Source organism: Leptonychotes weddellii, chromosome 15 (genome assembly GCF_054177405.1).
Source record: "Leptonychotes weddellii isolate Sample4059 chromosome 15, ASM5417740v2, whole genome shotgun sequence".
NCBI classification, from domain to species: domain Eukaryota; kingdom Metazoa; phylum Chordata; class Mammalia; order Carnivora; family Phocidae; genus Leptonychotes; species Leptonychotes weddellii.
The window spans coordinates 19,877,718-19,889,753 of NC_138383.1; the positions used below are offsets into that span (position 1 = coordinate 19,877,718).

General features: G+C 37.3%; 1 protein-coding gene across 1 annotated transcript in view; it reads left to right on the top strand.

Moving 5' to 3' along the window:
* The window catches only part of FBXL20 (F-box and leucine rich repeat protein 20), a 95,242-nt gene that overhangs the window by 42,765 nt on the left and 40,441 nt on the right, over window positions 1-12,036 (top strand). Inside the window, exon 2 of the mRNA XM_081805073.1 lies at window positions 8,501-8,562. Within this exon, the coding sequence (XP_081661199.1) occupies window positions 8,501-8,562 (62 nt within the window). The remainder of the gene's footprint in view (window positions 1-8,500; window positions 8,563-12,036) is intronic.

The following is a 12,036-nucleotide window of genomic DNA, read 5'->3' on the forward strand; positions in this document are numbered from 1 at the left end:
GTTACCATTACTCTATATGGAAAAATTTTTGAGCATTCCTAGACCCAAAAAATAATGTCTCCAGCTTTTCTTATACCTGAGGATACGTCTTGCTAATAGACGCTCACAGTAAATCAAGATAAAGCACAGATACTCACAGACACAGTTCAAAGCTGTGGTAGCTTGATACCGAGATGCTGAGCATAGTTCTTGGGGAAGGAGCTCGGCAGTGCTCCTCTCGCTGTTCTAGGTTGACTCTGCCTCTCGAATGGCTCACTGTAAAAGCCTGAACACTATTTTTGCTTTTCACCTTTTTTAAAAAAAGTGAAAATCCTCTTCAGCTATCTTTGGTTATCAAGTAAAAAGCAGTACCGGTGCATTAGTTAAAAACAGCTACAGGGGCGCCTGGGTGGCTCAGTCGTTAAGCGTCTGCCTTCGGCTCGGGTCATGATCACAGGGTCCTGGGATCGAGCCCCGCATCGGGTTCTCTGCTCTGCGGGAAGCCTGCTTCTCCCTCTTCCACTCCCCCTGCTTGTGTTCCCTCTCTCGCTGTGTCTCTCTCTGTCAAATAAATAAAATCTTTAAAAAAAAAAAAAAAAACAGCTACAAATGTAGACCTTTCATAAAAGCAAAGTGGTATAACACAGTCTTTCAAAAAGTGGGGAATACTTGTATGTGACAACAAAAGAATGATCCATTTTTTTTAAAAGGTAAATTGAACGTAATCAAAATTAAAAACATTTGTCCTTCAGAAGATACCATCAAGAAGGAGAAGACACAACCCCCAGAATTTGAGAAAATATTTGCAGATCATATAGTCAATAAAGGGCCAGTATATATACAAAGTCCTTAAATATTATAAAGAACCCTTAAATCTCAGTGATAAAAAGACAACCCAAATAAATGGACAAATCATTTGGCTAGCATGAAAAGACGCTCCTTATTAGTAATTACAGAAAAGCAAATTGAAACCATGATATACCAACTGGCTAAAGTTAAAAAGATAGACAACAGCAAGCGACAGTAAAATATGGACACACTGGAACCCTCATACATTGCTGGTGGGAATGTAAAATGGTATAGCTGCTTTGGAAAACAATTTAGTGGTTTCTTTAAAAGTTTAAAATAAACTGTGGCACCTGGCTGGCTCAGTTGGTAGATCATGCAACTCTTGACATCAGGATTGTGAGTTCGAGCCCTACCTTGGGTATAGAATTTACTTAAAAAATCTTGGGGAGTCTGGGTGGCTCAGTTGGTTAAGTGTCTGACTCTTAGTTTTGGCTCAGGTCATGATCTCGGGGTTGTGAGATTGAGCTCAGAATCTCCACACTCAGCGCAGAGTCTGCTGGAGATTCTCTCTCCCTCTCCCTTCCCCTCTCTTCTTCCCCCCTGCTCACGTGTGCTCTCTCTCAAGTAAATAAATAAAATATTTTTAAAAAATAAAAATTAGGGCGCCTGGGTGGCTCAGTTGGTTAAGCGACTGCCTTCGGCTCAGGTCATGATCCTGGAGTCCCGGGATCGAGTCCCACGTCGGGCTCCCTGCTCGGCAGGGAGTCTGCCTCTCTCTCCGACCCTCCCCCCTCTCATGCTCTCTATCTCATTCTCTCTCTCAAATAAATAAATAAAATCTTTAAAAAAATAAATAAAATAAAAAAATTAAAAATAAAAATTAAAAAAAGTACAAAATAAACTTAACATACAACTCAGCAGTTCTGCATCTTAGATTCTGTACATAAGAAATGAAAACCTATTTCAACCAAGACTTATTTTTGAATAATTATAGCAGCATTGTTCATAATAGTAAAAAAAATTGTAGCAATCGAGATGCTTGTCAGCTGGGAATGAATAAACAATATGGCATTTCATAAACTGGAATATTATTCAACAGTATAAAAGAATGAACTACTGGGACATGCTACAACATGGATGAGCTTCAAAAATCAGAATAAAGGAAGCCAGATGCAAAAGATGACATGTTTTAGGTTTCCATCTTTTTAAATGTCCAGAAAAAGAAAATCTGTAGAAACATAAAGCCAGTTAGTGGTTGCTTGAGGTTGGGTATAAGCAAATGGATGGATTGCAAACAGGCATGAGAGATACTTTTGGGGTGATGGGAATTCATCAACAGTGTGGTGATGGTTGCACAGCCTTACAGATTTACTGGAAATTACTGAATGTACACTTAAAACCATTGAATTTTATGGTACGTGAATTATACCATTTAAAGCTGTTGAGAAATACTAGATACAGATAAAATTGCATTATGGTGAATAGTAATTACAACTTTTCTTTAACAAGAAATTTAATGTACTCCTATCCCTTAGAATAAATGGGTTATATGCTGAGTCTCCAAATTTTCATTTCTTCAGATATTTTAATTGTTAAGTCATTTGTTGTAATGATAATCAGTCTGTTACTGTGTTGATGACATTTGTATCTTAATTACTAAATTTAGGGTCACATTCAATTTATTAAATATTTTTATTTAAAAAAATTTTTTTAAAGATTTTATTTATTTATTTGACAGAGAAAGCTAGAGAGCACAAGTGGGGGAATGGCAGAGGGAGAGGAAGAAATAGGCTCCCCACTGAGCAGGGAGCCCGAAGTGGGGCTCGATCCCAGGACCCTGGGATCATGACCTCAGCCAAAGGCAGACACTGAACCAGCTGAGCCACCCAGGCGGGCCCTATTTAAAAAAATTTTTGGCAGAGCACTCTACTAAAGAGATACAAAGTGTGAAAATCATGGAAACCTGCTGGGAATTTATAATCAGAGTATTACCAGATCTCTACAGTATAAATAACATTCATTGGTTCACCAATTTCTAGGCACTGTGTTGGTTGCTGACTACAACCAGATCTTATAGTCTGATACAAGGTGCTTTCTCCTCAGATCTTATAGTCTGATATAAGGACTTCTATACCAACTCAGAACTGGTACTTTGTGGTTTCATTGGGGAAGAAGCAATCCCATCCTGTTAGGGAGATTGGGAAAGCCTTCATGGCATAGATAGCATGTCCAGTGGACATCAGTCTATTTCTACGGCTAGAATAGGCAAGTTTGGTTGCGTGGGTGCTTTAGAGAAAATAGTAGAGGGGCGCCTGGGTGGCTCAGTTGGTTGGGCAACTGCCTTCAGCTCGGGTCATGATCCTGGAGTCCCGGGATCGGGTCCCACATCGGGCTCCCTGCTCGGCGGGGAGTCTGCTTCTCCCTCTGACCCTCTTCCCTCTCGTGCTCTCTGTCTCTCATTCTCTCTTTCTCAAATAAATAAAATCTTAAAAAAAAAAAAATAGTATAAACCAAAAGCACATTTGCTTGAAGAGAAGCAAATGGTTTTTAAGTTCTGTTTTGTTTTCCTCCATTGGTTGTACTTTACTATATATAGTTAAACTTGCTTTAAATAATAAAATTTATCATTATAAACTATAAAATGCTTTTGCTTTTAATTGTAAATTAAAAATTAAAATTAATTTTAACTGTCCTAAATTCAGAAGTATTAAAATGTAAAAACAAAAACAAACTTAAATTTTTTTAATTGTGGAAAAATACATACAACGTAAAATTTGCCGTCTTAATCATTTTTAAGTGCATAGTACACTTACAATGTTTGTGTAATCTCCAGGATTCTTCATCTTGCAAAACAAAAGATGCCTCTTAAAATCTAAAGTAATGTAAGTGAATTAAGCTGCATGTATCAGAGACCCAAATTAAAAGTGGCTTAAATATGATAGAAGTTTCTTTTTCTGTCATATGAAGTCCAAAGGCCTTGTGTCTCTGCAGTCATCTACAGGCTTTTTCTAGTTTTCTGCTTATCTTTAAAACTGTGGCCTTCAACTTCATGATAGAAGATGGAGTTTGGTCATCCTAACCACATTTCAAGCAGCAGAAGTAAGGAAGGAGTAACAAGGGGCACACCTTCTCTCTTTAAGGACACTCCTGAAATTGCACATACCACTTTTTCTTCCATCCCATTGGCCAGAACTTAGTGACTTGGCTTTATCTAGCTGCAAAACAAAGTCATCTTTCCATACAGCCATGTGTTAGCTAACAGTTGGGAATTCTGTTACTCTAGGAGAATGGATAACTAATATTCTCTGCCGAAGTACTCATTAAATTTTCTGTTTCTTCTGTAAAGCTGAATCAGATCTTTTAATTTTTGAGGTCGGAAACTATACTCCAGTTGAACCAGCAGGGGTCACTGTTGAGCGAGTGCTTTCTTTGTTATTTCTTTTGTTAAACCTACCTGCCATTACAATTCTCAGCTATATAATTTATAGAAGAACAATTATAGTTTAATACAAAGCAACAAGACACATCACTTAGATTTTTTAAAACCTGAATATTTAAGAATGTCCTATCCCTAGATAAATGCTGTTGCAGTGTTTGCTTGCTCAGGGGATGGTGTCCTCCCTTGAAACAATTAATAGAGAACAACCTAGTTGCTCTCATGTTCTTCCCATGACCACGTCCTTGTACTTGTTTGTGGATAGATTATAAAAAATACGTAATAAATATATTCCTTTGTTAATATGAAACCAGATTACCTAAGAATGTCACATGTTTGGAACAGTCACTTCCTCTACAACAATTATACCTAAGATCTTTCACAAATTTGTTGTAGTTCATTATATCCTGGACCTAATTGGTTTTGACAACCTTTATATTTTGCATGAAAAACCAAAGTTCGGATTCAGCTGAAATAGTAAAATACCTAAAACATATATTCTGTTGCTTCTATGAAACGTTTATTTTACCAGCAATGCCATGAACTGGAGAGGAAGCCATATGGGTTTCCTAGAAAACATTTAAAAATATCGTGTCTACCTCTAGGATTATTTTCTAACCTCCAGCATTATGTCACTTCAAATAAGGAAATATTCTGATTATTTTATACAACTGTAATTCATTCTATCTTTCTGTCTTTTTTTTTTTTTAAGATTTTATTTATTTATTTGACAGACACAGCGAGAGAGGAAACACAGCAGGGGGAGTGGGAGAGGGAGAAGCAGGCTCCCCACTGAGCAAGGAGCCTGATGCGGGGCTCAATCCCAGGACCCTGGGATCATGACCTGAGCTGAAGGCAGACTCTTAACGACTGAGCCACCCAGGCGCCCCTTGTTTTTTTCTTTAAGTAGGCTCCACACCCAGCATGGAGCCCAGCGTAGGGCTCGATCTCACGACACTGAGATCAAGACCAGAGCTGAAATCCCAAGTTGGATGTTTAAGCAACTGAGCCACCCAGGCACCCCCAGAACTGTAATTTCTTAAATCCTGAGATTTGCAGTCTGCTTCATCTGGTCCATTGGTTCTTACACTTTAGAAAGCATGGGTGTCACCTGAAGGGCTTCTTATACTACAGATTGCCCTTCTTTCTCTCCACCTCCTCCTCACCCCATTTTTGGTACTATAGGTCTGGGGTACAGCCCAAGAATTTGCAGTTCTGACGAAGGCCCCACTTGATGCTGATGCTACTGGTCAGGTGACCACGGGTTTTGAACCACTTATCTTACCCTTTCTTGGAACCTTGGAGTAGAATATATATGTGCAGAAGGGAGAGAAGAGATAGGTAAATCTGGACAGATGTCCTGTAAGCCTGGTGTTTTCCAAATCCTCCTGGGACACTGTCTATTCCTTTTTCCCTTCATTTCATGCTCCCATAGAGACAACACCATTCAGTCTTTTTTTTTTTTTTTTTTTTTAAGATTTATCCATTTGAGAGAGAGCATGTGCTCACATGCACAGTGAGGGAGGGGCAAACAAGCAGACCCTGCAGGGAGCCCGTCCTGGGTTTGATCCCAGGACCTGGGGATCATGACCTGAGCTGAAGTAAAACCATTCAGTTTATATAGACTGATGCAAGGAAAGAAATTAATTGTTGGGTGTGATTTTTGTTCCTTTTTATCTCTAGAGTTGTAGAAATCATGTGAATGACATATGGCAGGTTTATATTTTTTAACAATTTAATTACTGTGTATATTCAAGTGAGCAAAGTGCTTTACGAGGTGAGATGTGTAGCATTTAATAAATATACTTTGAATATACAAGATAAAGAGATTAGCATTTCTAATATATAAATGATTGTCCTTTTGTGAATTTGAGTTGGGCAGAGTCTAGTGGATTGGGTGATCTTAAGCTTAAGCTTAAGCTTAAGACATATGTTGTGTGCTATATAACGCTGAAAAGTCTCCCAGATCTCTATTTTTGATACTTTAGTTTTCTTTGCTAGACATTGTTATTTATGTCATCAACCCTTGATTATTCAGCTTTTTATTTTATTTTATTTTTTTAAAAGATTTTATTTATTATTATTATTTTTTTTTTTTTTTTTATTTTATTTTTTAGAGAGCGAGAGAGAAACAGCATGAGAGGGGCAAGGGTCAGAGGGAGAAGCAGGCTCCCCGCTGAGCCGGGAGCCCGATGCGGGACTCGATCCCAGGACCCTGGGATCATGACCTGAGCCGAAGGCAGACGCTTAACCATCTGAGCCACCCAGGCGCCCTATTCAGCTTTTTAAATGGGTTATAATTCCCCCATGTGTTCTTTTCTGTAAGTGTACCTGGAGAGGAGTGATCATGGTGTAGCATCTTAGAAACTGTATCATTTGAGAACTTAAACTTGTTTAGGAGGAAATATGATGGCTTCATTTTGAAAGACTGCCTTATAGAAGAAGGATATGTTTTTTTTTAATAGCTTCCACTAATGGGTAGAAATTATAGGGAAGCAGATTATTCTTTGATGTCATATAATTTCCTGAAACATGTCATTGTCAGTCAACAGCTTTTATTATAAGATTTTCTGTTGCAGTGAAACTTGATAGTCCAACTTTCCATCACCGAGTCCTTTTGCTTCTTCAAAAATCCTTCTTTCTCCAGTTTCTTTTCTTTTTTAATTTTCACCAGCCCTGTAATCTCACAGAGACCTGCGTCATCTTTTACTTGAACTATAATTTCAGTGTATTCTTAGCTTATGTCCTTACTACCAATCCAGAGTTTAATTTCTTTAGGTTTCTCTTCTCTCCAGGATTATTTCAAATTTCTAGCCTGATATACAAATTTCCTTCACGACCAAGCCCCACTATCCACATAACAGTTCAATTTATTTTTTTTTTAAGATTTTATTTATTTATTAGAGAGAGAGCGAGAGAGGGAACACAAACAGGGAGAGTAGGAGAGGGAGAAGCAGGCTTCCTGCTGAGCAGGGAGCCCGATGCAGGACTCGATCCCAGGACCCCTGGATCATGACCTGAGCCGAAGGCAGACGCTTAACGACTGAGCCACCCAGGTGCCCCAGTTCAATTTATTATTCAGTTCCTACCATGTATCGGGCTCTGTGCTCAGTCTTGGAACCATGTTGGCAAATATGAAAGCCATGGTCCCTGCCCTCACAGAGCTTTCCATTTAGCTGGAGGGTAGGTTGTTATAGTTATTAAAAAATATGTTTTGTAATTACCCTTTGAATGTCTGAGATTGAGGGGGAAGTACGCTTTGTCTGCTACTTTCCTATCCCTTCTCTTCCATTATTTTTTCTTCTGGCCTTCCTTTAAGACTCAGATGTCAAGGTATGAGCAGAATTAGTTATTTCTTCCCTTGCTCTCATATACCTCTTGTCCTTTATCTCTAATAATTAATATTTACTTATTTGTGTTCATTGTAGAGCAAGAGCTCCTGAAACACAGAGATAACATCTCCTTTTCTTTGTATCTCATTGCCTGTGAGAGAGCCTGATTTGAGAGGGTGTTCAATGTTCATTGCATGAAGTCAAGAGGCAACTCTGTAACATGTGATAGCAGGGACTGAGCATCTTTCCCTCAGCTTCAGTGACATGTGTGTTTGCTGTTATTACTCTGCTTTTTATTGAGTGTAGGTATTTGGTTTTTTATATAGATTACTACACAAGCTTACAGTCTTGATCTCCTTTATGGAAGAAATGGTGACTCTGTTTAAAAGTACCCATTGTGGGTTACTTGATTAATTTGTTAAATGATCACTTGTGTGCATCAAGAATGCATGTAGTGGTGGTTATGAAGCATTACCAGTTTTCTGCATGTTATGTAAAACTCAGGATGTTCCCTATCCTAGGATGGTTTCTGAGCACCTCCTTGAACAAGTAAATGTGACTTAGATTTGGAGAATCACCCTATCCTAATGGCATTTTTAAATGGCCACTGTGCAGTGATGTGATTTTAAGCAAGTAAATCTTTTGCAATTCCATTTCCTTACAAGAAAATGAAGATTAAGGATAGTATGAAGATTCAGTACATTAGTACATGAAAAACACTTAAAACAATACCTGCCACATAATGTCATCCTTCTGATTGCTATTTTTATTAATTTTTTCTAAAGACAGGGAACAAATTAAATGTCTCAAAAGATGTTTTTCAGCCTAAAGAGTCCCTAAGTATATGACTTCAGCTTATAATATCCACTATACTTATTCACCTCTCTCTTTAGAGGATTGCCTCTAAACTTTGAGTTGAATGTAATAAAATGTTAAGTAACACTAAATGATTTTGTTTTTGCAGATGTTCTCAAATAGTGATGAAGCTGTAATCAATAAAAAACTTCCCAAAGAACTCCTATTACGGTAAGTCTGAATGCTAATTTTAGCTTGGTGTTGTGTGTGTGTATATATCATATTTGCCTATTTAAAATTTTTTAGACTTATTGCTAATTTTCATGTATGTATAGGAACTGGATTATCTGAATTTTAAATTTATTGATTCTTTTGTCATACAGTCTTGACTCTGTACTTTCTAGATATGAATAAAAATTTTAAATGTTTAATTTAAAAACAATTTTCTCCTACCTGATTTGTACCTATATTTGATTTTGTTTACTAGTTTTCCCTTGCTCTATGTTTCTATATAATGTGAAAGAGATAATATATTTTATTTTATTATAATGCTGATTTTTTTGAAGTGATTCTAATCCATCCCTTTGCCCCACTTCCCATTCCCAATATCAGATATGTCCATGAAGTGACTTGTATTTGTGACAAAATATCACATATACTGAGGCACTGTAGAGAAGAGTTACAGCCCTTTACTTTAAGGGTAAAAAGGTAGGGGCACATGACTGGCTCAGTTGGTGGAGCATGAGACTCTTGATGTCAGTGTTATAAGTCCAAACCCCATGGTGGGTATACTTAAAAATAAAATCTTAAAAAAAAAAAAGATAACAAGGTAGAAGTTATTTGAAGTTCTTTCTTGTATTACAGTTACAATGTTATCGTCATTTTTAATAGGTAAAAATTATATTTGGATCACCCACAACATAAAACTCACAGCCCCCAATTTATATACATCTGACCTAGGTATTGCCTAGGAAAAAAAAAACTAGGGGAGTTATTTCACAGCCCATTTATTTGGCACTTTTTTAAAAGATTTTATTTATTTGAGAGAGAGTGAGCGAACGAGAGAGACAGAGAGAGAACACAAGTGGGGGGAGAGGCAAAGGGACAACCAGACTCCCACTGAGCGCAGAGCCCAATGTGGGGCTCAATCCAAGGGCCCCAAGAACGTGACTTGGGTCAAAGTCAGATGCTTAACTGAGCCACCCAGGCACCCCTATTTGGGCACTTAATCATGTTATTCTTTGTTCACTGATGTAGGATACCATGACTGAGAAAGAAAGGTACATTCTCTCTTGCAAATGTTAGAAGTTAACAAGTTGTACTGAGGTGCATCTGCCTCTTGCTCTTAGCTGCTACTGCCCCAGCCCATAACCAGCCCAGTCCCTGCTCAAGGTGCGAAATAATCTCACACTAGTACTGCTGAAGAAGAGTATTCCTGGCATTTCAAAGGATTTGCACATCTGAGTCCTTCACTATATTGGAAATACCTTGCAAGCAGGGACTGTTTTCTTACAGATCTTTATGTAATATCTTATACATTGGAGATACTAAGAAAAAATAATGGAATTAAACCTGGAATGGATTTTTTCATAGAACCAATGCTTTTGTACATGCTGGTTAACTATAGTTGAAATAATAGCAATATACCCTCGGTTACCTGGGGCTATTGGAGAATGTTTCCTGGATATATTGAGTATCCCTCAAATGTCAGCAAAATTTTAGCTATCTTAAGGAGAAATGTTTTTAAATGGGTCATGTTTTTTAGTGTTATTATAAACCAAGTACACTAAGACATACTTCAGTTTTTTTTTTTATAATGGCATTAATTTGTACTATAGTAGTTTACCTAAAGACTCAAGATTCAGGGAAATTATTTGATTCTTTGGTAATTAGCTGCCCCCTGTTACGGTTTACATTTTTATATTTTATTAGAGTTTTTCTCCATGGAAGACAGACATAAAGGCCACATACTGTATAATTCCATTTATATGAAATATCCAGGATAGACAGATCCATGGAGATTGGGTTGCCAAGGGGCTGTGGTGAAGGGTGATAGGGAGTGACTACTAATGGGTATAGGGTTTCTTTTGGGAGTGATGAAATGTTCTGAAATTAGGTAGTGATTATGGCTGCACAACATTGTGGTTATACTAAAAACCACTGAATTGTGTACTTTAAAAGGGTAAATTTCATGGAATGTGAATTCACTCTAATATATGTATAATTTGTATAAATTTTCAATTTATAATTTATAATAAATATTTTAATAATACAGTTGTAATAAAATATGCAGTTATATAATAAGTGTTTATTATATAATTTAAAAAATGCAGGGGCACCTGGGTGGCTCAGTGGGTTAAGCATCAGGTCATGATCTCAGGGGGCTCTGTGCTCAGTGGGGAGTCTGCTTGTCCCTCTGCCTCTCCCCCAACTCATGCTCTCTCTCTCTCAAATAAATAAAATCTTTAAAAAAATTCAGCCCATATGATAAACAAATGCAGTCTATTGCTCTATTTTATGTTGTATATGTTCCCTAATTCTTCAACCATATCCCACTCTTGGTGATTTATTGTAGCAAAGGTTTTGTAGATATTTTCTTTGATGCTAGTGTTTCTTCCTTTAAATGCAGTCAGTCCCAGAGACAGCATTAAGGGTAGACTAATAGGTGACTTCTTAAGTGGATGATTTGTAGTCTTCTGTCTGTTAAGAGTGACCCCACTTTAGGCATTTCTTCATAGCCATTAGGTTACTAGTGGTTACCTCTGATAAAATGGTATTGAAGAAGCAGGTAATTCACTCCATACTTGTTTATTTAACAAAAATGTTTTTTGCTGAAGACAAGAATAGCAAATAGAAAGTTATTACAGTAATCTTTATTGGGGGAAATGATGGCCTAAACCCCATTGGAAGGATGGGCTCTATCAAGAGGTTTTTAAGAGCTGGTATTGGCAGTATATTGCTGATTGATTTGATGTGATGCTAATGAGGGTATTGGGAAGAAGGCAAGGATGGTGCCCCAGTTTTTTGCTTTCTGCCAAGTGAATGGTGGGAACACTTCACTAAGATAAAATAGGTGGAAGAACAGGGTTAATTGAAAGAAAATAATGAAAATGAGTTCAGTTCTGGTACCTGTGGATATCCAGGTGGCAATGCCAAAAGGCAGATGTATATACAGTTCTCAAGCTTAGCAGCATGATTTAAAATTCATATGTATATAAAGACATGAAAGAGTAAGAAATTGTGTATATTTAGCTCTTTTTGGATTTACTAGTACCCATGGGAAATAAAGAAAACAGGAAGAAATACAAGGCCTCTCAGACACAGAAATGAAGAGCTTCGGGGCCAAAACATCATATATAACCATGAAATATATAAAATGTGGCAACATTTCGGTCAGGTTTCCAACCAGGCTCAGTGAGACACTTGGTGTCATCACCTGGTGATTGATTTGGTAAGAACTCTAGAAAAGAGCTATGTATGGCAGATGTTGAGGTTTGGCCGTATGTCCAGATTAATTGTACTCTTATACATTCACTCTTGGCTTAAATGTTCTATATTAAGATAGTTGAAGTCTTATGAGTTAGCAATATTTCATGCATATCTTAATCTAATATATATGTAAATCAGTATGTCATCTGTAAACTCTGGAACCCATTTTATTGATACTCATTTATTTGTCTCCAGAGTACTTGAGATGACTTGGAT